The sequence below is a fragment of the Myripristis murdjan genome, chromosome 7, assembly GCF_902150065.1.
Source record: "Myripristis murdjan chromosome 7, fMyrMur1.1, whole genome shotgun sequence".
Taxonomy (NCBI): Eukaryota; Metazoa; Chordata; class Actinopteri; order Holocentriformes; family Holocentridae; genus Myripristis; species Myripristis murdjan.
Window position 1 is genome coordinate 11,681,290 of NC_043986.1, and position 25,296 is coordinate 11,706,585.

The 25,296-nt window shown below is 41.2% G+C and overlaps 3 protein-coding genes across 8 annotated transcripts in view; 1 reads left to right on the forward strand and 2 right to left on the reverse strand.

Moving 5' to 3' along the window:
* Positions 1–8,160, reverse strand: part of wnk3 (WNK lysine deficient protein kinase 3) — a 42,535-nt gene extending 34,375 nt beyond the window's left edge. For all 4 annotated transcript variants that reach the window (XM_030055983.1, XM_030055982.1, XM_030055981.1 and 1 more), the window contains exon 1: positions 7,554–8,160. The gene's annotated coding sequence lies outside the window, so the exon portion shown is untranslated. The remainder of the gene's footprint in view (positions 1–7,553) is intronic.
* Positions 8,161–9,467: 1,307 nt separating this feature from the next.
* fam3a (FAM3 metabolism regulating signaling molecule A) lies at positions 9,468–15,828 on the reverse strand. 2 transcript variants are annotated; one of them, XM_030055384.1, is made up of 10 exons: positions 15,516–15,828; positions 15,243–15,274; positions 14,443–14,550; positions 14,309–14,332; positions 14,049–14,172; positions 13,651–13,709; positions 12,827–12,877; positions 12,631–12,715; positions 11,046–11,172; positions 9,468–10,773 (listed from the first exon to the last, which is right to left on the reverse strand). In XM_030055384.1, the coding sequence occupies exons 2-10, from the start codon at positions 15,253–15,255 to the stop codon at positions 10,675–10,677; spliced, it is 690 nt and encodes a 229-aa protein (XP_029911244.1). In that variant the 5' UTR covers positions 15,256–15,274; positions 15,516–15,828; the 3' UTR covers positions 9,468–10,674. The 2 variants fall into 2 exon arrangements, with proteins under 2 accessions (XP_029911244.1, XP_029911243.1); XM_030055383.1 differs by having other exon boundaries at positions 15,520–15,827.
* Positions 15,829–16,005: 177 nt separating this feature from the next.
* On the forward strand, positions 16,006–22,421 carry idh3g (isocitrate dehydrogenase (NAD(+)) 3 non-catalytic subunit gamma). Of its 2 annotated transcripts, XM_030055381.1 has the most exons (13): positions 16,006–16,148; positions 16,408–16,455; positions 17,212–17,223; positions 17,384–17,481; positions 17,580–17,695; positions 17,838–17,898; positions 18,206–18,338; positions 18,939–19,072; positions 19,195–19,297; positions 19,404–19,550; positions 19,688–19,782; positions 19,935–19,995; positions 21,381–22,421. In XM_030055381.1, exons 1-13 carry the CDS (start codon positions 16,068–16,070, stop codon positions 21,480–21,482), a joined length of 1,191 nt encoding a protein of 396 aa, XP_029911241.1. In that variant the 5' UTR covers positions 16,006–16,067; the 3' UTR covers positions 21,483–22,421. The 2 variants fall into 2 exon arrangements, with proteins under 2 accessions (XP_029911241.1, XP_029911242.1); XM_030055382.1 differs by lacking the exon at positions 17,212–17,223.
* The last annotated feature ends 2,875 nt before the right edge of the window (positions 22,422–25,296 follow it).

Consider the following 25,296-nt stretch of genomic DNA (forward strand, 5'->3'; position numbering starts at 1 on the left):
CTTGTCTGAACAGCCTAGTCAATGTGTAAAATAACAATCACATTGGACATTATTCATAATGGGAAAATGTTGAAATATTCCTCAGACAAGAAGTCTTATAACTGATTGCCCTGAACATTTCTGTAAGGCCAGTCATTGCTGCTTTATGCTAATAGACATTTCCCTTGAGTCTACTTGATGTGAAGTGTTGATTGTCTGCAAACTTAATAGCTTTGAAAATTGGATTTCTTGCAATTAAGCACACCAAGCAGCAAAATGCTGTTAACATTGAATAATGTTCAGTGTACAATAAATTTTATAACAAAGAGTCTGCTTTTAACAAATCCTGTTTAAAAACTCATACTTGCACATGAAAGTTTCCACAAATCAGATACAGGGTAAAACCTCAGAAAGTAGAAATGCCCATAAATGTTTTTTTCAGTAATGGTGGCCAAAGAAGACCTGTAGGGTGATTAATTGGACCGTGTTAATTCACACTGAGCAGTGAGCACTGGCAGTCCCACTGGTACCCATATGTGGCAAGAATTCTAAAACCCATTGAGGGGAGTAACCATTATATCTGCTAATAAAAATCAAAAGAGCTTCTTGGGCTTTCTTGGGCTAAACCTTGTTGTTTAAACCAAAGAGCTCTGACAGAATACTCATTCAGCCCACTTGAGAGTGACATGATTTTATCAATCATCAAACACATGTTTATGAGAGTCTTGTAACTCAAGTTGTGTTCAATGGCTCCATTAGTCAATGGAAAGCTGCAGTTAGGAGTATGTGATCCTGACCATTAAATATGAATGATGCACTATGGGGCAGTTCAGTGTAAATAATTCATAAGCAAAGGGATTGTTGGATGCTACTGGAGTGAATGTCATAGATGTGCAACACAGGGCTCACAAATTAAAGTTGCAATGGTGTTTGTCCACACTGTTGCTCAGCACATCCATTCCGCAAGTCTTTGATTGTAGGGACACTGGATTCTAATTGGCCCTCAGCATTTTCCTCTTATAGCAAAAGGTGAAGAAGCCCACAGCAGGTTTCCACTGTCACCCTGTGATGCTGTAACTTACCTGTGTGCGTGTGTGTTTGTGTGTGCGAACTGGTGAACTGGTGAGAGTCTGTCAGGTGACATCTTTATCTTCCGTTTTCCTCTATCACTCTCCATCTGTCCCTCGGTCTTATATCTCGTCTCTCTCATTATGACAACCAATAATCTCTGAGTGACTGCATCAGTGCCTGCCGCTGAAATTACTCAGGGGCCAAAATCTGAGAGACAAAGTTCAGTTAACAATTATGGATGCAATAAAGTTCAGTGTCACCATTTATAATGAAGCATTTTACCTTACCGGAAGAGAGTGTGTTAAAACATGCTAACATTGAATGCTGCACTGGGGGAATGTGGCTGTCTCTGTGAGCATAATGGTGCTGTAAATGAGGAGCAATACATTAGGTGGAGGCCAGGTTAGGATATTAACTTGCTTTACATACTACTTTACAACTGAATGCACAGTGATGTTAATGGTATGTGTCGAGAAAAGTCGCTGCTTCTTGGTCTCTCTGGAAGCAGCCATAACACCATTAATAGATTCCAAGATTTGATAGATTCAAAAATATCAGTTAAACATAATCATTAAGTAAAAGATAAACTGCTGATTTGATTTGATGGTTTAATTTAGTTGCTGAACAAATTAATGTCCTTAAACACAGTTGGTGCACATAAAGCCACATAGTCGGTCACGATAACTGTGATTTTGAATTTTTACATCATTTTATCTCTAGTTCTTGTGACAGATAATTAGTAAGTTAAATTTGCATCAACTTATTTGGCTTTTCTTTGCTGCCCGCAAACTTGCTTCATACTGCTTCCCTCCCCACAATTCACAGCACATGTTCGATTTCACTGAGTGAATTTCATACTATATGGACACCCACTCTGCCAAGTGAGCTGCCAAACCAGCTCACTCAAAGTCACAGCAGCAGGTCTAAACTTTTTCTTCAGGTCTAATGAGCAAAGCCCACATGAATCCTGCTCACAGCAGCTTTTATCTCTTTAATAATGTGGTCACTCGCTTGACACTCATGTCAAGCGCAGTCTCTCTCCAGACATAAACCAAAAGAATCTGACACGCAATGCCAATAACTGTCATTCAAATTAGAAACACAATAGGTCGATATTAGACCAACTGCTAGGAGGGGCCTGAATGAGAAGAAAGGATTCCAGTTTTGTAACATTCCCAAGATACAGACACACATGGACTTAGAAAGACACAGTATGGTGAAGCAACAGCTTTTTTTTGTTTTTGTTTTTTAGCTTTGTGTAAAGCACTTGTACTTTGCCATTATGAAACTTGTTGGTGTAAATATGCCATATAAATAAAGCCTGCCTTGCCTATAATAAGCATTAAGCAAGTAGCCTTCCACTACACTTTGCAAGCCTTATCCCAGCAAAATAAAATATGAAATCACTGCCATAAGTGCTGTCGCAGCAACAGAAGCAATATGCATCAGCTAATGGTTTCCTGTTAAGCAACAGCAAATGACCTGAGAATACCTGTCACACAAGTTTGTGGTCTTTGTTTTCATTTGAATAGATAATGGGCAGAGCTATGGGGGCAGGATCTGAGTTGGGGTACCCAGAGGGGACATAAAGTGAGTCTAAAAAGGTAAAGGCTAACAGGATGTGGGGGGACAAGGGGGGAAAAACAACAGGCGATAAAGGGAGGGAAGTTCTCCTTTAAACAAGAGCTTATTTGCTACTGTCCCCAGGGCAAGGAGTTCCCATGACAGCCACATACCGGACAGAGTTATCACAGTACATCAAACACATTCAGCCTCATCGCTGTCTCTCACACCCTCCCAGTCTCCCTTCCAAACATACACACACAAACACACACACACACACACACACACACACACACACACACACACGCCACAGAACTACCACACACCCACATACACACTTGCACACATCAGATACATACCAACAAACTACTACAGGTATAAGCTAATAGATCCTCAAAAATACAAGTTCTCTCTCTCTTTTACTATCTCTCTCTTTCTGTTTTTCACACACATACATACACACACACACACACACACACACACACACACACAAACACACACACACACGCACACACACACACACACACACACACACACACATACACACACACACACACACACAAACACACCACAAGCAAACCCTCACTCGCACCCAAACCCCATGTCCCCTTTCAATGAAAGAATGCCAAAAGGAATTTCCTGACACCAGCCAAATGACCAAACAACTGCCCATGTGGGCAAACGTGGTAAACCACATAAGGGCATAAGAGTTAAGGATAACAAAACCAACCCAACAGCTGAAACGATGACAGCTTGCTTCGGCAGCAAAACGAAACCAGCATGAAGCCGACATCAAGTTCACATGTCAGAATCATTGTCCATTCATTTCTCTAGCAGCACTACATGAGAATTGAACATCTGACATGCTGCACTCTGCCTGCCCTCCAGGCCTCTCTAACATTGGGTGGAACACCTGCAGCTGCCTAATCATTTCTGAAATGCACAGGCAAAATCTCTGTGACACCTTTGCTTCAGCACTCCTAAAGCTGTGATTTCTATCCCCCAAAACCAATGAAGCTCAAATTTATTTTCACTAAAACTTTGTGCTGTCTGACTTCAAACTTTAGTGACTGGTGGGAAAAAAAGCCCTACATAATTTACATTTTCATCATAAGCGCACACATAGTCTCCCATGTCCTGCAAAGTCTCTACACTCCAAACATAACAAACACATCGAACCCTTTCTGCCTCCTGCACTTTTTTCATCCCTCACTTCATGGGGATACACACATTAATCCCCTGGGACCGAACAGCCGCTGGAGAATTAGGCAGGCAGACAAAGGAAGAGCCAGGGGACTGTGTGTGTGTATGTGCGCACACACATGCATGTGTATGTGTGTGCATGCATGTGTGTGTTTGTCTGTGTGTGTGTGTGTGTGTGTGTGTGTGTGTGTGTGTGTGTGTGTGTGTGAGTCGCTAGACAGACAGTGGCGTTTGAGGGGGACATGTAGTTGAAAAGTGTGAATAAAAAGTGGCTGGGGGGACAGGAAGGGATTGTAGTTAGTTGGAGCAAGCGGACACCAAAGTTTGAAACAGGGAGCGGAGAGAGAAAGGGATGGTGAAGGAGAGATGGAACGAGGGGGGCCGCCTAGTAGAAGGGGTGGGAAAAATGTGTGTGTGAAAGAGAACAAGAGAGAGATAAAGAGAGGGGGGTGGCACAGACAAAAAAGGGGTTGGGGTGGGGGATTTTGCCTGATAAAATATGTGCCAATGTTTGTGTGAATGAAAGCAGTGACTATAGCTAAATTTCTGCTTGAACAAAAACAACTACAGTTGTGCATGGGGAGAAGAGGAGAGAGATGGAGGGAAGAGAATGCTTTCAGTTGTTGTAATAGGTTGAATACATGAGATGATTACATTAGCATAGGAATAGTTTCCACTGGTATGTCCAGTGGCACTGCATGACTGGGAGCAGAAGGCCCAGGGACACTAGACTGAGGAGCGACTGTTTGCTGTAAGCCAGTTAAAGCCCCGCTCTCTCTTCATTTGTCATGAGCACACCCCCAAACCACAGCCACACGCTGTCTACAGGCCAAAATAAAACAGTTTATAAAGTCTCAGGAGACTATGCACTGTTATGACAGTCTGAATTTTCAGGTATCAATCACTACTGCCAGGAAGAATACTGGTGGAGCATCTCGCAAGTGACAAAATGCAGGTGTGCTACTGGTCCACAGGCTGTTGAGATATATTTGGTTATGCCATTATACAGATTAAATTCTGCCCTGCGATACCTGTCTGTAACAGCAACTTCTCCATGCATGATTAAAACAATAGTTTGAGTTACCTGCTCCATTCTCAGTTTGGCATTTGTCCCACAGACTTTTAAAGAGGAGATGAAGGAGACTGATGGACTGAAGGGACGGGGTAGAGGTGGCTCAAGGCCTGAGAGGTGGTGGCCAAATGTCTAATGGATCAGTGTCAAGTGTTAACAATTCAAACAGATGGCATATGTGCATTTGAATTAGGTAGTCCAACTGTTTACCACACAGGCAAGTAAAAACACAGGCTGCATTTGTTCAGAGAGTGCATATTCGGTCATCCAGTCATGCCAGGATAAATCAAGTGGCAGGTGTACACCTTCAAAGACCAGACTTGAGTCTGCACTGTCAGGTCTACCATATGAAACTTGGAGGCAGTCAGGTTCAGATTGCGGTCACACAGCCTTGTTACAGTCTAGTCATGGCATATATGCTGAGTGCTAAGCAGATGGGGAAGAACAGAATCACTAACGAAGGCACAGATTTAAATAAAGTATTTCCAAAATAGATGTGAAACAGACATTTCCAGGCCAAGTGTGGGTACACAGCAATGTGGGCTCATAATAATGTGGGCTCAGGTCTTGATCATCACATCTCAAAAATCACACTGACGTGACAAGTGACGTCTTCCATCAAAAGTTTGCACTTTGTTCTGAAAACAGAGTATGTGTATCTGAACAAGAGAAAGATAATGAGACCCAAGTTAATAGAAAAACATGGTGCAGCTCATTGAATATATAAGATTAACTCTCCTAATAAATTATTAAATAATCTGATTCAGACCGCACTGCTTCCCTTGCATCTTTGGCCTAGGCGGCATTTTGAAATGTGATGAAAAATATCAAATACTGGCTACTAGAATCACACACAACGATTGTTCTCTTCCCATTAGGGCAACTCAAGGCTGAAAACACAACAAGTACTTTTGTCCTATCCAGGTCAAGCATGGGAGAGTGGAGTGTAGGTAGCACACACAGAGTACTGTTCATTGAGTGAGAGAGAGGGAGAGAGAGAGAGAGAAAGAGGAATATGTGTTATCTAACCCTCTCTTTCTATTCCTTTTCATTCCCCTAAGCTAGCAGAGCTGTCTCTCACTAAATGATCCATCTAATCCAGGTGAGAGAGGACTCCTTAATCAGCCAATGATTAATCAGAGTAACGCCTTACTACTGGCTTACTGCTCCTGGAGCTCATCTCAACAGCTGAGCCCTTTTTATTGCTTCAAATGGTCAAATCCTTGGGCTGATCACCGCTTAATGTTCATGAGTTGATAGCGCAGTGCTGATGCAGATCAGTGCTCAGTAAAGTGTTTCTGCTCTTGAGATCATTTCCAAGGTTTAGCAGCATTTTCACAATAAGCAGTAGCCTCCATAATGTGAGCACACCATTATCTCTCCCATTGGGACAGTCAAAACATGCCGATCAGAGGCAATGTTTTGACAGTGCCGATGAGGCTGAAGAGGGCAGAGGTGGAAAGTAACAAAATGCGTTTGCTACAATATTGTACTTATGTACAGATTTGAGACACTGGCAGTTTAATTGAACATTTCCATTTTGTGAGGCTTTACACTTTTATATTAGAGGGAAATGTTGCATTTTTCATTCTCCTTTGCACAGTAATGTTTAGAATGTTTCACATGCAAAACATAATAAATTGCAATGATGCACTGTTAAAAGTAAGAATACCCATTCATACGGAATAGTTACACCTAGTGTCACCTAACCCTTGGTAAATTTTTAAATGCAGGACTTTAACTTGACTTTTTCCCCTTCTTTCTTTTTTTTTTCATTGTGACATTTGACTACTTTTATTCCTGGTGCAGACAGGGCACGGCTGTGCAAGCCTGAGCCTGCCATTATGTGTCATTAATTCTATTATGTGTCTATTATGTGTCATTAATTCAATAACCTGTACTTGAGGATGCACTGAGAACAGGAGAAATGGGAGGGGGAGGCTTGATTTTGTTAATGTGCTTTGGATTCTCTGAAACACACCGTGCATAATGCAGAGGGAGGGACCCGGGGAATTAAGTGAAGATCTGATTGGTCGTGCGATACTCATTGGCTGTAAAACTAAATGCAATTAATTTATGTTATTTATAGCCACGGCATATACAACCCTGTGTTGTGTGGATGAGCACGCATGGGCCATGTTCAGCCATTGGCTAACTGGCAGCTCAGCTGACTTTAGAAACGCCAAGCGGTGGAAGAAAGACGGTACAATCAGCAGGGCATGAGATAACTAATTCATACTGACTGACACCTTCACATATCAAAATACCCCAAACCCCCCCAGCCTCACAGAGCCGGGGGAGCACTGGCATTTGACAAACTGCCAAATCACGCAAATGACGGGCTAAATAGGCTACTTGGTGTTTGACGACCTGTCAGTCAGTCCGCCCATCTACACTTGACATAACTGCTGTTAGCGTATATTACATAAAAAAAACAATAATATTATTTAATAGATGCAACGTTGATGCAAGTGTAGTCTGGGTAAACACAGAGAGACGTTCACAGTACGTTGCCTGGTCAGAAAGCTTGTAACGTTGCTGCTTAAACAGACTGGACAACATAATGATATTGTGTCAGTGAGAACAAGACCACTGCTATTCCACCGTAATATCAAGCAAATTAGTCGTTGCGCTGTAATTGTGCATAAAAACAAACATTACTCACCCAAACGTAGCATCACATGTCGTCGGTCGAGATATATTACAAAACAACTGGTCAGCCTAGATGGCTAGCATAACTCACTGGGACCGAGTATTTTTTTTTTTTCTTTCCGTTAGCTATTTACAAGACGATTCAAAAGGTTATTACAAGATTTACATCGGGCTTTACGTACAAAAATTATATTACACCTAAAAAATACATGTACAAAGAGCTTCTTTTAAAAAAAAAACGCGCGTTCTTGTATTTTTCTTTCTTTTTTTTTTTTTTTTTTTACATTTCACATGCTTGTCGTGGTGTTGTCGCCTTGAAAATCTCGCTGGAGTCGTCGAGCCTTGGTCTGTCAGAAAGCACTTGGTGTAGCCTGAACGTTACGTGCTCCAGTTCAGACGATGCTTGCCGTTGGTGTACAGATTTTTCCACTCGCTCAACGGTTACTCGACTCAAACTTGTGCACCTGGCCATTAAGTTACACTCGAATTTGAATCATATTAATGATAATAAATTATTTACAGCATTTACAAACGTACGACTCACACGGCCATTTGGTGGTCCTAGTGTACTGAAAGCGCTTGCCGTTTCCCCCCCCGAATGCTGAATACACTTGCCACAGGGCTCATCATCCCGAGGACGAACAAAACCGGGTCTGACTCCGCCACAAGGGGGCAGCAACACGGAGTCACTGTGATGCTGCCTTAAAATCCTCCTCGTAAATTCCTAATTTCAAGTTCAGACTGGTGGTAATGACTAACAGACAGACAAATGTACTTTATTGATCCATAATTGGGGAATTCTTGTGTTGCAGCAGCAGGTTGTCCACACACTGCACAGGGACAATGGTACACTACACAAAATATACCTCTCAAGAAGAAATATATATATATATATATATATATATATATATATATATATATATATATATATATATATATATATATATATATATATATATATATATAAAACAGTGGATCAATAAAAAAATGTCAAAAAGAAAAAAAATCCATGCATACCCTATAATAGTAATAAAATAAAATATACTAATCAATAGAATATCTATAGACCCTTCACCTTTGAGACTTTGCATAGACTATATGTATGATGAAATATATCTGCAAAATATCTATAGAGTAGGATATGTTTATGTAAAATTACATTACACTTAAATGATAAGAATCCTGAAATGGTTTGAGAGGACATAATGTTGTCTGATGGCAGATGTTGTTTTACTTTATAATTAAAGCGCTGCTTTGTGCAACACAGTGAAGAGGTGAAAATGTCCATCAGGCATGAAATGGATGTTTTAAATAATTGATGAGCCAAAAGTTGTGATACCTGACAACTAAAATGTAAACAGGGAGTGAAAATATAAACACGCCATTTTTTTTTTCAATAAATACAGATCAACAGCCTAATGGACGGATGGATTGACATTCAACATCAGTATTTGATATGGTTTCCGTGGTTTGGGTCACTTGTCCTTCAGTAAAGTCCATTACTTATTAGCAATTCGTGTATCAAATATATTTTTGATTCCCCATTCCTTTTTTGCACTCGATTGGTTCGTGAACTCTGAGTGGAGATATGTCCGGCAGCACTTGAAGGCGCATAACACATTTCAATGAAATGCTTAAATTACTTTTAATGTGTCTGTGATTATTCTCATATTATACTAATTAAACGAGTCACATACAACTACGCTGTCATTTTCAGATCACTGTAGAAATCGTTAGTACTCAGTCCGCAGCCTTTACCCCCATCGTGTCATAAACCTACAGATGCAAATGCCTTGAGCAGTTTGAACTGAATAACCTGTGATATAACACTGACTGCTGTCGCCCCCTGGTGAATTTCCTCAGAGATTGCAGTTGACTTGGGATTGATGGGAATCAAAATGTTTAGATATTTAGACAACTAACACAGTCAAGATATTACTCTTTATTGATGAACATTTTTATCATCACGATTAAAAAAAATGTGGTATTTTAATGAGGAAACTTGTAAGTTTAAGATAACATGATCATATCGACAAACCAAAACAAAGGTAGCTAAAATAGACAAAACATTTCCTACAAGTTAGGCTTGCAAGACGCCGTATGGATACATTCAAAAGTGGAAATATTACATATTCAAAAACACGAGGGCTGTATCTTAAAAAAAACAAAAAAAAAAAAAACAATCAGTGAATAAATGGAAAAATGATTATAGGCCTGAGACACCATTAAAAGCATGGGCGGTGTTACAGACAACCCACACACTGACACTAGTGTTGTGCTTTCACTGAATGCATCAAAATAAATAGCTTAATTGATTTAGTACGTCCGAGGCCAATCCTGTTTCAACTGTGTAATGAGTCACTCTGTAAACATTGGGTCAAGCAATGACTGCTTTGCATCAAGTTCTAAGGAAACAATGGCAGCTAACACCAAGTATAACAATATCAATGAAGTATATAATCCAAAATGACAATATATTAATGCATATAAATATAAAATCACCACACTAGACAAGATCTTCATTAGAGCACTTGCTTAGTAGGACATTTATTTTATTGTAGTACCTCAAATATATTTTTTTCTGCAGATCTGATATAGGTTTCCAATAGCCTTGGCGAGAAAGCAGTGAGTCCTCTCTTGTCTGCCAAATAACATAGAAACACTTTATGTTTCATATCACTTGTGCTCGAGCACGGGCAGCTGAAACACTAGTAGCGGACCTGCAGAAGGTTAAAACATTTGTTTTTCTACAATGACTTTGGGACACCTACTGCAGCTCTATTCATTCTCTAGTCGCTATTGCATTTTGGTCATCAAACATTTGGCCACTGAAGTCTCCCTTCCATCCCCCACACAAATTGTCCGTGTTACTACACACCAGCATCGCTTCAGCTCAGGACCGTTCCACAGGCTTTGTGTACAAATCCTTTATTACAAGTTCCAGCATTCTTTAAATATATCAAATCCCAAGATGATGTTGTATGCAGCCAGGAAAGGAGAAATAAAGTCTAAATCGCTGGCCGAGGTCTAGGATGGCTTCAATCATCCAACAGTTACTTGGCTTTATAACAGTCATCCAGGTCCACTGCTTCAGCTCCAGGTACTGCTTGCTTATAAAGAAGTGCCAGACTTGACTAACCCTCCAGGGGTGCGCGCAGGGGAATACAGCCATCCATCTCCAGAGATTCAGGCCAACCTTCATACTTGTTACTGCTCTTGCTGTTCTTCATACGCTTACAGGCACAGACACATAAAAAGAGAATTAACATTCGGTGTCAACAGAATAAACAGAGTTCTCACTCCTCAAATAAGGTTCTCACCATCTGTTAGCGACTTGTATACAGTCTGCTGGATGAATACTGAATACTACCACTGATGAATAACAACAATAATAATACTATGTCTCAAAATAATCAACCAATGTGATTGCTACCCTGGAAGGTAAGTATCTGTGTATATGAATCATACTGCCAGCATGTGACCAGCATCAGTAATGGCAATGTACCTGCTCAAAAGGGCTCTTATTCTCGATGCCCTTGGCCCCGACAAACACCCAGCTGTCTCTAAAGGCCAGCTCCTTCACTGCCGTGCTACCAAGCTCTTCAAATAGCCGCCGAGCCTCCTCGTTCAACCTGCCATGATAATGAGGATAAAGCACAGAGTTGATGTTCATGTAGTGTGATAGGCTGTTCTGAACAAGCAGCATACAGGTTAACACATTTATCAGTTTAAAACTGTGCTGAACACAAACTGTATTACAAGTGTCTGATCCACTGTTGCACTGAAGTTGTGAGTCCCAGTCAGGAAGTGCTGGTGCTTACTGCTTCTCCACAGTCTAATCTTAGGCTTCAGCAAGATGTGAATTGAACTTTCTAGTCTTTTCTCCTGGAGATTTAGCCACTTTACACCCCCTTGACATTTTCCAGCCAAAAGGCATTTGAGAGACGCAGGCAGTCTTGATGATGCTGATTTTGTTTCAAGGAGGGCATTGGCCATTTTCAATAACAAATGAACATCAATAGTTGCAGTTAAATGTAAAATTTAGAGTTGCTAACAAATCTTGCTTCTTTCTTGCTGCCTATTCAGAAATGTTGAGCAGTCTCATCCCAGGGTTCCTACACTTTTTTCCATTGCCTGACCTACATTTACAGACATCTCAACAGATTTTTTTTTCAGATGATGTTTAACATATCAGACTACTGACAGCTACATGTTTATTATGCAAATAATAAATGTGTTCAAGTAATTATTTCAATGGTTACATGTGCAACCAGCTTCATCAGCTGACATCCTCACATTAGTGGGTTGAGTGCATAACATAACATAGGCAAACTTTGTCGAAACATGCACATACATACACACACACATCACCTACACACATATCCCCTTTCATAAGTCATGAACCAGTTGCCTTAAGCACATTTAGGAGGCATCACTGAACTCAGCCACACCCCCTTTTCATAACACATTAACTGTTTGTCATTGAGCATTGCAAGAGGCACTGCTCCTTTTTCACTGCTGTGAGTTCGCCACGCCCCCTCTCTTAGCTCATAAACTGCTTGTTTTAGAGCCTGGTGGGGCGTTTGTCATAGACTCTTGTGGGAGGCATCATTAGACTCAGCAGCCTACAACTGGGCCTATCAGCCTATCAATATTTCTTGTGCACAGTTACGACTGTACGATCAAGGGAAAATATAGAAGCACCACTTGCATATCGCCCCTTCTCTGTTGCTTGGACTTCGGGTGAAAAACCAGCTGAGGAGTTACCACTCAATGGTGGTATGAAACAGATTCTGCAAAGGTTTTGAATCACCGCAACCAAGACAGAGACAGAGACGAAAAGCAATGATCAAGTGAGCTAGAGCATGAATGATGACACACACACAGCCAAACGCATGATCTCCTCCAGACTGCCACCTGGCAGAGATTATGGTTAGCTTCTCTGTGTCAAGAGTGCAATATTAACATTTAAAGATTATCCAGAAGTCCATCCCAGAAGCTGAAAATGGATCTGAGTAAATTGCTGTGATATGTCTATAAAGGAGAGAGGAGTGTTGGAGTGGAGCTGAAAGCAGATAATGGATTCTTACTTTGTGGCAGCATCATCAAAGGAAGCCACAAACACGAGTGTTCCCTCATGAAGCGGCCGGAGGAACTTCAGCAAGTCAGAAACATCTGAGAATGAAAAGCAGATGAAATAAGTACTACGTTTATGGCTTCTTATGACTGAGTCATGTGTGCCAGATGTGAAATGTGTGCATCAAATAAGCTGCTTGTTTCGATTACCTCCTGCCCACATATCAAAGGACTTAGTGTCCAAGAGCTCGCCGGTCACTCCTGGGGAACAGAAAACCACCAGTCAGGTGTCAAAACAACAAAATCAACTAGAAAACGAGCATTTCCTAAAGACAATTCATGTGACTGTATGTGACTGACAAGCTGATTAGTTCGGTTTTGCGTTTATTTATTGTTATGAGGGTGTGCATGTTTGATCAGCATGTCACACTGAGCATTTAGAAAGATGAATGGAGCAGATGGGAGTACAATGGGAGTAGATGAGGCTTCACTGACTTCCTTGTTTTCATAACTCAAACTATACATGTCATCACAATGAGAGCGTGCATGTTTAATCGGCATGTTATAATGGGTATTAAAATATACGGGTGGAGTTTCTCCTGTATACAACTGCTGACTTACAAATACAATAGGACCTTTATCACAGCAGCATTTGACATGAAATAGTAGGATAAACACAGGTGTTACTGATGACAGTATTTAAGGTTCAGGTCCATTTAGGTGTAACAGAGCTTAGCCTAACTTACCCTAAAACTTCATGTCAAATTGGCTGCTGTCTATTAACTTCCATGTATTTCATAACTCAGACTATACATGTCATCATGATAACCATGTCATACTGGGATTTTAGACATTTGAATGGAGTTTCTACAGTATAGAGTTATATATATATGACATGTATCATATTACAGATGAGCAAAGGTATGTACAGAATATAAATAATAAAAAGTGTGCAAGCCAACATGTGTGATTCCTTTACAGTTACCACACGAATAAGCATCAATCTCTCAAAGAGTGGGGACTGACATTCTTACCATTTACCAAAGCGATGTTGATTCCTCTGCCTACATTGTTCTTCACACTGCTCACCAACCTACAAGACAGAGACATGAGAGTGTTAAGCAGCAACCTGGAGAACATAAGAACTTAAAGACCGCACAGGGAAGTTAATCTACACACTCACACTGAAGGGGTATCAACAAATATCAAAGGACCAAGACTGAAGCCAGAACCAAAGAGATGAGGGACAGACAGAGAATACTTGCATTCAGCTCCCCAGACAGACTTGAAGCCTGTTTTTGACAGCATGGAGAAAGAAAGAATGGTGTGTGAAACCAAACAAAAAAAAAAAAAAAAAAAAAAAAAAAAAAGCAGAGACAGCAGGGGAGACAAAGATGCAGATGAACGTTGAATAATGAGCACTGATTCTCACATCTTGTCCTCCAGGCAGATTTTGGGACCGATGACATTGGCAGCACCAGACACCAAGCGGAAAGCCAGGTGTTTCTGCGGACAGGGAGCTGAAAGGCCACATTTATATCTCCGAGGACGGGGCTCTGGTGGAACACATGATACATTAGATTAGTAAACCATGATAAAAGTGAAGATGATCCCAAACAACTGTGTTTCGGTACCTGTATAAAAAATAAAGACAACGGAGCGCTATCACCACATATTGGTTCTTCCACTTACCAGGTGTTGGCTCTTCGCTTGCACCTACAAAAAGAATAACAAAGATGCGGTTCACATTCAGATTGATCAATGAACATACCAGCGATATGCTACATCAAACTGATTTCACAATGCAACAGTAATATGCCCAGTACCAGTGAAGAACTGTCGCACAGATGAACCGCTGTCCCCTCCGAATATGGTGTTTGCCAACACCCAGGTGAGCCCCACCAGCAGCAGCACAGCCACCACTCGCAGTGGCCCTGTCAAGGAAAAACACACGTCTGGTTGTAAATGGCCCACATACGGTCCTACTAGAGTGTAGCGCTGAACAATATATCTTTACCATACTGTTATCTTCATATGAACATGTGCAATATTAATATCTCAAAGGGGAACAATATGGACGATATCAAATTTAGGATTAGCGTCAGCCTTCTCATCAATAAAATGCTTTGTGAAGTAAATGCATTTTCTACATCCAGTTGGTATTATTATACTGTTTTTTGAAGGCGGCTCAATTTTCACTGTTGTTGCATTTGAACTACTGTTGAAGCATTGTGTCAGGGCAGAAACTGCAGCAAAATGTTTGATTTTTTTTTTTATTATTATTATTTATTTCAGTGCAGGCAAAGACAGTGATTGGTCTGTTCTGATCAATAAAATACTTTGTGAAGTAACTGCATTTTTATACCTACATTTGATATTAGTATACTGTTTGTTTGTTTGTTTTTTGTTTGTTTGTTTGTTTGTTTTTTAAAGAATGATTAAACTTCACTTTTGGAACACTTAAAAATAGAGTGAACCCATTTTTTTTGTGATCCCATAGCCATATGGTATATCACACTGCGATCGAGATATTTGGCATTAAAATCCAAGTTTCAATTTTCCATATTGTCCACATCGTTGCTTGGGTGTTTGATGTCATGATAAACTTAGTAATATGTTAACCAACCTGTTAATCTCATGATTCACCGGCTGGCAGTCCTGTGCGGAGTTGGAGAGAAGTGATTAAAACAAGTTTTTCTTGTGACAGTTTTTTTTTTTTTTTTTACAAACTGGCCGTGCAACACTGACTGTGGCTCTGCATGAAGATGACGCCTGTCGGGGATTGAAGCGGAGGGAAGGAAACCATTTCACTGGCGACAAGGCCACGAAGGATGACTGTGGTTAAATCCTTCTGCACTTTGCCTGTACATGCTTCGGTACAAGAAGTGACAAATCGTACCTACCGCTGCTGTCAAGTCTGCAGGTGATTGTTCACTCAACTTCCCTCGTACTAAACGGTAATGAAGAGCCGTTGCTCTTGCCAACCGGGACTTTATTTCTTCCGCTGTTTCCTCATCGATCCGCGCCTGGTACCAATCAGCTTTCCATGGGAAGACAGGCTCAGTCCAACTCTTAGTCGACCGTAGACATGGTTTGTATCGTCCCCGTTTCGATACGCATGGAAGAAATCAGTTTTTTTTTCTGTTAATCTTCCGGATTAACGCCAAGGCGGGCCCCGTCCCCCTCAACAGCAGCGATGACGTCATGTATTGAGTCTGCGCACTGAGAGCACACGAATATTGATTTTTTTTTTTTTTTTTTTTTTTAATGAAAATATAACATTTGCATTTACGCCACTCACTTGCTCCTTAACGATTCAACTGGGTCATAAATATTAAAATAACACACATATTGCATAAAAAAATGAAAAGGAAAAATATCTCCGCTCTCGCACGAGCTCAAAATCTCTGTGGCGTGCACGCGGCCAGTATACATCCTGTATCACATCAAGATGGCCGCTCCCAGTGCTGTGCTCTCCATGTCCAAAATCATTAAACCTTTCTGGGGCGGACGACTGCAACATGCGGCTAAAGTAAGAGATGACAAGCTGCCTGGACAGTGGCTTTAAACGTTGTTGTGAGGTTTCAAAATAAACTCCAGGATTGTTTTTTTTTTTACCTGAACACAAGGTCATTTGGTGAACTAAACAGTTGAGTTAGCTAGCTAGCAAAAACCTCTATCAAATCTTTTCCCTCTAGGTCACTATGTTTTCATAACGTTTTCACCGTAACATTAGTCTCAAGAGGCTTTAAGACAACGCGGCTTGTTTTCTTATTTATTTATTTTTCCAGGTGTTTGGACCATCGGTGACAAGTTACAGAGAGAAGTCCTCACACACTGTAAGTAAATCAGATCATCTCTCTGTGTTTGAATGTTAGTTAGTTAGATACTTTATTCATCCCGAAGGAAATTCACAGTTTCCAGCAGTATCCACAGAGTACAAGATTAAGTAAATCAAAAATAAAGAATAAGTAAATCAAAAATAAAGAATAAAGATGACCCTCGAGATCTAAGGATCTAAGTACCAATGTGCAAAAAAAAAACAATGTGCAAAAAACCAATAAAACCAGTGTGCATCGATGTATACAATGTGCATAGATGTGGGCAATGTCCAAATTCACAGTATAAACAGATGATAAATAAATAGCAGCAGCAATATATACTCTATAAACGAGGATAAAAAAAAAATGCTGTCAGAGTTACGAGGTGACACGTTAGTTGTGTTCATTTGACAGGCTTGTATTTAGCTAAGGCTATGCATCTCCTCTCACCCCTCAGTGTGATAAAGTGACAATGCCAAGGATGAAATGGTACCAGTTATGCCAAATAAATCACAGCTGCTCAGTGACATCATGACACCTCTGCCACACAGCTGTTCATTTCCATTCTGCATGACTAAACCCTGGGTTGGTTTGTGCTCTATTGGGTTCAGTATTTCCCTCATTTTACTCTCTTTGACTTATTTATGGCCCAGCCCTTCTAGGTGGTATCCAGATATTTGTTCCTTTTTTTCCATTTATGGTGTCCTTTTCCCTGCCAACTATCAAACTGACTTTCCTTCTTCTACTTTCCCTGCTGACCACCTTCAACAACAGGGAGAAAACATTGTAAGTAGCCGACTCGAGCATGGTCAACAGCATACCACCTTACACCCCACACAACCATGTCGCTAACTTGTTCACACTTCCCTTGGACACCCTTAATTACTGATTTTCTTCTTTTTCAAGTTGATTGAAGTAAATAATGTCTTATCTGTCAATGTTTCAGCCCCCTCCTGCAAAGTATGGAGGCAGGCACACTGTGACCCTCATACCTGGAGATGGAATTGGCCCAGAGTTGCTTAATCATGTCAGAGAGGTTTTCAGGTTAGTCACGTCTACCGTCTACTAGCATTCGTGCCTTTTAGTTAAATAATTTTCAAAAGTGTAGGTTCCTGATTTTGTGGTGTGGGATTATGCCACAGGTTCAGTTGTGTACCCGTGGACTTTGAGGTGGTGCATGTCAACTCTGCCTTGGACACTTTGGATGATATCAATAATGCCATCACTGCCATCCGTCGCAATGGAGTTGCTCTAAAAGGTGAGTAAAAATGTTTCCGTGTTGGCTTCAAAGCCTTGAGCAAAACAGTTGTCAGATTTGTGAGCAGAATGTAGGCTGTCTGTGTTAAAAATGAGACCTGATTCCGTTGTTTAACTGTGACACTGTTTAACCATCCTGGTAGGAAACATCGAGACCAACCACACCATGCCGCCTTCTGTCAAATCCAGAAATAATCTCCTTCGGTAAGAGTTTTAATTAAATAGCATTTGGCAAACATCCTGGGATAAAGGCTCCTTGTTGACAAATGGCTGGCGTCACTTTTGCTATCATAGCTCAATTCAAATAAACTTAATTGGCCTGAATATTGAGGTTACGTTACTGACAAAGTTATATTACAATGACAGTTTGTTACATACACAAACAAGTAAAATTAATAAAACATCTCTCTCTCTCTCTTGTGTTTGCTCTTTCCCTCTTGTGTTTGTGTGTGCGTGTGTGTGTGTGTGTGTGTGTGTGTGTGTGCGCGCACGCACCTGTGTCTGTCCACAGCACCAGTTTAGACCTGTATGCCAATGTGATGCACTGCCAGTCCCTGCCTGGAGTCCAGACTCGACACAAGAACATTGACATCATGATCATCAGGGAGAACACAGAGGGGGAGTACAGCAGTCTGGAGCATGAGGTCAGACAGACCAAAAGATCGATTTTACAGTCTGCATGGACACACTTACACTCGTGCCCTAAAAACCTTTACCACTCTGTCTTTCTTTCCCCCTGGATTCCAGTCCTCCTCTTATTCTCCTTTTGAAATGGGGACAAGGCACTATCCACACACTGTTAAAAATACACCAAGACTAATGTTTACCCTAAATTATTGTATTTATGAACAAATCAGATCATAGTGCTAAATTATACTCTGCATTTTGGCTGTCAGCCCTGTGTTTCTTCTTCATGTACAGCACATAACCATGTTACTACCTTATTCACACCATCAACCACCTCCTACTGGATGACATTGCACTTGGACGCCAGCTTGAATTCTATTAAGCTCAGTTAATAATGCGTGGCATATTGATGTTTAGCATCATTTATAAAGGGTGTTTTCTTTATTTATTCCAGGATTAATGTTGAAAGCATGTTGACTGTGTTGACTGAGTTTTACTCTGAGTCCTTGTGTATGCCACAACTATTTTACGGGAGCAGTGTTTGTTTATAGCGTTAAATATAGTTGGTTGTCATTTGTCAATCAACCCTCCTCGTGTCTCCTTGTTTTCTCCTTTAGAGCGTATCGGGAGTAGTGGAAAGCCTCAAGATCATCACCAGGAACAACTCACTCAGGATCGCTGACTATGCCTTCCGATTGGCCAGGGACAAGGGTCGCCGCAGGGTCACTGCTGTTCACAAGGCCAACATCATGTGAGTTTGTCTGTGGTTATCCGCCGTGTCCTGGCTGTCTCTTAGTTCCTCAGTCATGTGTCATGTTTTGAGTTGCGTAGTAACTGATATGTTGAATGTGGTTTGTTCTCCCCAACCAAAAGGAAGCTTGGTGACGGTTTGTTCCTGCAGTGCTGCAAAGAAGTGGCCGCCGGCTACCCAGACATCACGTTCGATAGCATGATAGTGGACAACACCACCATGCAGGTGACGGTCTACTATTTAAAGAAACAGTTTTGAGTCATCATGCAACTATGAGGAGTTTTTAAATGTTCCTTCGAATGTTTCACTTATCACCCTGTTTGTTTCATAGCTGGTATCCAAGCCAGAGCAGTTTGACGTGATGGTGATGCCCAATCTCTACGGGAATGTGGTGAGCAACGTGTGTGCTGGCTTGGTGGGAGGGCCTGGCCTGGTGCCTGGGGCCAACTATGGTCGGGACTATGCCGTCTTTGAAACAGTGAGTGGTGGGCGATTTATGGTTTGGAATTTATGGTGCATTTTTTTTTTTCCATGAAGACTTCATACATCATGGCAGTGTTATTAAATCTTGGTCTTGTTTCTCCTACTCTGTTCCTGTTTCTCTTCATTTCTCAGGCCACAAGGAACACAGGGAAGAGTATTGCCGACAGGAACATTGCTAACCCCACGGCCATGCTGCTGGCCAGCTGCATGATGCTGGACCACCTCAAGTAAGCTCTCCCAGCCAGAATATTTCTCCTCTTAATTTTTAGTTCTGTGATGTGGTTTAAGATGTGAAGGTGTGAGCGCGGTGATCTTTAACTGTTTAATTCTCCCACATTATAATGACTTTATCTGAGCTGTTTCTTCTATGTGCCCTCAGGCTTTACGACTATGCCAGTTTGATCCGGAACGCAGTCCTCACCACCATGAATGAAACAAGGGTAAGTTTTCTTTCCTTATCACCCATAGCCCTAAGCCACCTGAGTGCCATGCAGCTGACTGGGCATTGTTGTCTGACGTGGGCTCAGAGGCCCTGGACGGCAGGCCTGGCACGTTTCCTGAAGAGCATCACAATACACTGACAAGAGTAGTATTGTGTCTTCTTAAGGGAAAAAAGTTTTTATGAAGTGCTGCACTGTGTGATATCTGATATTGCACTGTATGGCATGGCATTAATTAGAGTCCCTGAGCTCAATTTAAAAAGTTGGTCTGTTCAGCTTGAAAGCAGTGGACTGGTACTTGCTTCGGCAGCGTGTTTGAGAGATGGTGTGTGATAGCTATTATTTTACTCTCATTGGAAAATGGATTGAATGCATAAGTTTTAAGACTATAAAGCCCCCACACAAGTGAAAATAAATAGCACAAATCATGATCATCAATTTTAAATAGCATATAATTGAGTTGTCTTAGATCGCAGTGTGTTTATGAAAGTACAGTGTGAAATCATTTTTTGGCTCACCTGCCATTGCTTGGTAAACAAAATATTTATCTGTCATGAATAATTTATATTGGCCAAGTTAATTAATATATATTTCATAGAAATATGCCACCCCACCTGTTTTCAGTGCTATTTTATGCACATAATTAGTTGCTATGTGAGGAGATTTAATGTTGTCATTTAAAACTTGCTCGTTCATTTATACGGTGGATGTTTGTTTCTGTTGAAATCGTAGTTTTTATTTTTATTTTTAGTTGCCTGACACAAGCCCTGTGTGCCCACATGGGAACAATGCTAAATTCATAGTAACATAATGGTAGCTGTCGTTCCAGGCAGTGGGAAAATAGGAGGAAAAGCCTACAGAGGTGTAGTTATTACCTCTTTGTTTAGAGCAGTCTTACAGGAAGCTAAACAACAGCCACTTTGGTGAAGAGGCATTACTTTGATTGGCCTGGTTTGCTGTTGTAGAGATTATACAGTGGTGAGCAGGGACAATTGAGAATAGGCAAAGAACAAAGACTGTGTGTAATTAAGTTGTTCACGTGTCTCAAAAAGCGAGTATTAGGGTTGATCTGCCACACCGACTGGCCACCCTGACTGTGACTGATTTTTGTAGTTATCCACGAAAGCAACATTTTACTGGCACATGGTGCATGGTGCTTGGCGACAAGGAAAACACAGTACAAACTGTGCCTCACTGAAAAACGATTACACGTTAACCTTGGATGTGGAGGCTGAGGTAGTAATGTGATGAGAAGGAAACACAGCCTCTACATCAGGTTGAAGGGGTTGGACGGCAAACATGTACACCAACCTGAAATCCACATTTGGTATTTGTCAGACTTTAATTTCTGTACATTTGGTGTAAGCGTTCTTCTTTTCTTGCAGTTGCACACGGCCGACATCGGGGGGCAGGGCACCACATTAGAAGTGGTCCAGTCTGTCATGAGGATCATCCAGAGTAAGGGGCAGCTCACTGCGGAGCTGTAAACCACTGATGAGGACAACACATACACACACCCACATCACAGGTGTATGTGTGTGTTTGAACAGGTGTCTGTATGCATGTCTGTCTCCACGGTGATGGTTCCTGTCAAATGACATTGAAACGGTTCCTTTTTGTGTTGGCACAGCTTACTGACCAGTTCACTACCAAACAGCCTTTTATTCAAGCCTGTGTTCAACATACATGATAACTTATACTGTATTCATTTAAACACGGTTTACTTTTGATCACTTCCACTATATTTTGGGCAAAAGACTCTTAAGTCACGAGTGCCTAAAACTGATCACGGTTTAAATCTCTGTTGCCAAACGGTCTTAAAATATGAAAAAGACATCTTGCTGTGCCCTAAATACCAAGAAATGAACAGTTATGAAATATCTTTTTGAAAATGCCAACATGGAGATAATATATTATTTGTACAAAGTCATCGTGTTGAATTTTCTCAGTCCATGGCCCAGTGTTGAGTGGAATATCATCTGATCATTTCAAGTTTTAGGATTATGTGTTACAGCCTTTTTAATCAATCCAATTGTACATTTTAAGTTTAATGCTTTGGGTTTTGTTTTTTGTTTGTTTGTTTGTTTTTTGGGTCATACTGTAATTTAAGCATCAACTTGCTTGTTACATATTGTGCTGTCCTGTATGTTCACATTATATCAACTGTACATTGGCAGGGATTATGTAGCTTCTTCACTTATACTGTATATTGGAGCAGGTGCACAGTAACAGAGCTTATGCTGGTACCATGATTATGTTGATGATCATTTGGCCTGAGTATGGCTCTGATCCTAGGGATATACTATTATCTCCTTGGTTCAGTCGTGCCTGACATGAGCTCTTAAATCTTGATATGAAATGGCTGATTTTATCAGAGCTGTGGGTATATGCACCACAAATATCAATAAAGCAATTATCTGACTCATTTTGGGTGACTCTTTTCTGTAGCTAAACTTAATTTAAACCTCTCTTTTGGGCTGTAGTTCTCAAACTAATTAGTTTACATTAGCCTCTTTAATACATTAAACTTTAATGGATTTAATATTTTGAAGAGGCTATAAAAAAACAAAATTTCACATCCAGTGTACAAACAGTTACCACAAGGAGTTTATAAAACCAAACTTACACTTTAAATCAGTTTGGGCTAATCCTGATTCTCTGCAGCTTTGTCGAAGAAGCAAGCTCTTTTTTTGGCCTTCTGTCGAGGATAAGGATTATTTTGCTATAAATAAAATAAAGCTCATTGATCCATTTATCTTGCAATTTCACACTTCATCAACATGTGTGACATGGTGGATGACAAAGTGCTGTTTTACATTTAATCACTAGGTGGCAACAACACCTCCCACAGCTGATGCTCCGGCACTCCAACTGCAATACAGTTGCATGTGTGTCCCATTACGTGCCGTTTGACAAGGGAAAATTGCACAATATAATCACTGTGGTTCACCAAGTATATAAATACTACTGCAGCACTGACTAGTGTGAGAAGTTTCAGGGAAATTGAGGATGCAAGAATCTTTGGCACAGCGTTTTTCACATAATATGGAACATCACTTTAAGATAATTGTTGTTTTTGTTTTTTTCCCTCATGTCATCTTCCAGTGATGGCCTCAGAGTAATGTTGTCTTAGCACAAGGTGAAACTGAAATGCTTTTCTTTGTTCTCTGTCAAAATCATCCTCGGTATAAAACAAAGTCATACATTCCAGTTCCTGATTATTAGGATAGATGGATAAACGGATGGATAGATTCTTCATTGTCCTACCAGAGGAGATTCATTTTCAGCATTATTACACAAAATCAACTAAATGGTCAGAATCGGTCAACTGAATATCATATAGTCCAAACATGGCTTGTTCTTTGAGCCCGCAGGCGCAGGAGGAGGAACAGATTGTCGTCATCGTACTGCATCATTCAACAGTGACCTCCTGCTCACATATACTGTACAAATAATCCCAGTCCGCCTCTCTTGTTCCGATAGGGGTTGCGGTCACAGGGACATGTCCCATTGTAATGACACTGGCCAGTTCATTATGCCTCTGAATCTGTGGGAAAGTTACGAGCTGTTCCCTTTGTTTGACCATTTGCATATTGAGTGGAGAAATGGGTTCGTTATTTTATTTTATTTTATTTTTCTTTTTAGATTTAGTGGTCCTGGGGAATCAACAAGTGTGTGGTGCACAGTATGAAATGTGCAGGGAGTTACTCAGGTGTGTATCTTGGCGTCTGACAGTTTGGCTGTCTTAACTGTCCTACTCCCTCTCCATTCGTTTCGACTTTTCACTCCAAAGAGACACCAAGTTGGCTCATGTACATCCCCACACTATTTAAAATCAGTCAGTTTCACTGCATTTTCAGAAAGAGATCCCCTCTAAGGGCCAGCTTTTTCTCATAACCCAACCCTGCCCAGCTTGTTTGCCTCACCATACACCCCTGACGCCTGACTCCTCACATCACTTCTAATCACTGTACAGTGAGCCACACACTCTTTCCCTCGTCCTCTTGTCACCCCTCACCTCTCTATCTCCCTGCTCCTCCTTAGCTCCATCCCCCCGAGCCTCCTCTGGAGCCAGGCCGTGAGTCAGATGGCCAGAGCTCTGCAACAAGTTTGTGCAGAGAAGGAGATTTAGCAAGATTCCACCATCTACCTGACCTAAGGGTCATGATTCACTCCCCTGTTTTATCCCCTATAGAGGCTGAGTGCATCAACCTGCTGTGCTGCCTGCACTGAGCTGCACATGTGGAGCTCCACCACAGATTCAGGCCAACAGTTTTAGAAAGCACTGCAAATGGCTCTGGAGCGGGCAAATTATTAACTTTGGACCCAAGTCCTTACCTGGACCCACGTCCAAAACTGTGGATGCAGCAGTCTCTATGCCTGATCCACTGCTAGTTGATACCTATGACCTCTTATTACCTTTGCCTGATCATTCCTTTTCACCAGAGTAGCAGGCATTCCTAATATTATACACACATACACACTCAGTGGCCACATTATTAGGTGCATATAGTGCAGTACAAGAGTTCTGCAAACTACAACCTCAGTAATAAAACTTAATATAATTTACACATTCTCACATTCTCACATTGGCAGAGCTGTTGCACTGAACTGCATTAGATTGTACAGGTGGACCTAATAATGTGGCTGCTGGGTGTTCCTGTATTTATTTCTCACTCACTAGACGTGGCTGCTGGCTGCCTCCCTGTGGCTTAGATGTCTTTTTCTCCCTCTCGCCACCTGTATTTCCTCTTTCCCTCACTTTCCCAAATCCCTCTTCCTCTTATTGCCCTTTCATGTCTCTCTGAAACACCATGTTTCGTGTCTTCCAACCTTCTTTCCATGATGAATGCTAATTGAAGGGATTGATGTGAGCCACAATGTATGAGATTGATATTAAACATGTGGTTTTCTTAGCTGTCATAACTCTGCCACAACTTTGGGTTTGCTCCAACTCATTTCCCCAGATTTCTCTCTTTCTCCATTCCCCTCTCAACACACACACACACACACGCACACACACACACACACACACACTACTTATCCGGTATAACCCAAAATATCATGGCTAATTTCCACTTCTTATGTGTGCGAACATGTGTGCAAGCACTCTCATGCTGATTAGCTCAACTCTTCCACTACGCAGCACAGTGCAGGTGATAGTGATCGATCAACATGCATCTGATCAGTCTCTGCCAAGCACAGCTGCATCCAGTCAGCCAGCCCTGCTCTCTGTTAATGGGACATTTTCCCCCACAGCAATGGCTTTGCTACATTAAGCTACGTCACCAGTCAGCTATT

Excerpts from the sequence above, each read along its gene's own strand:
- fam3a (XM_030055384.1), bottom strand. Across the intron at positions 14,173-14,308 it reads AAGCGAAGAGCCAACACCTG|AGCCCCGTCCTCGGAGATAT; the intron begins GTAAGTGGAAGA and ends GTGTTCCACCAG. Across the intron at positions 13,710-14,048 it reads ATCTGCCTGGAGGACAAGAT|GTTGGTGAGCAGTGTGAAGA; the intron begins GTGAGAATCAGT and ends TCTGTCTTGTAG.
- idh3g (XM_030055381.1), top strand. The coding sequence starts at position 16,068 with ATGGCCGCTCCCAGTGCTGTGCTCTCCATGTCCAAAATCATTAAACCT. Across the intron at positions 17,482-17,579 it reads CATGTCAGAGAGGTTTTCAG|GTTCAGTTGTGTACCCGTGG; the intron begins GTTAGTCACGTC and ends ATTATGCCACAG. Across the intron at positions 19,298-19,403 it reads TGGACAACACCACCATGCAG|CTGGTATCCAAGCCAGAGCA; the intron begins GTGACGGTCTAC and ends TTTGTTTCATAG.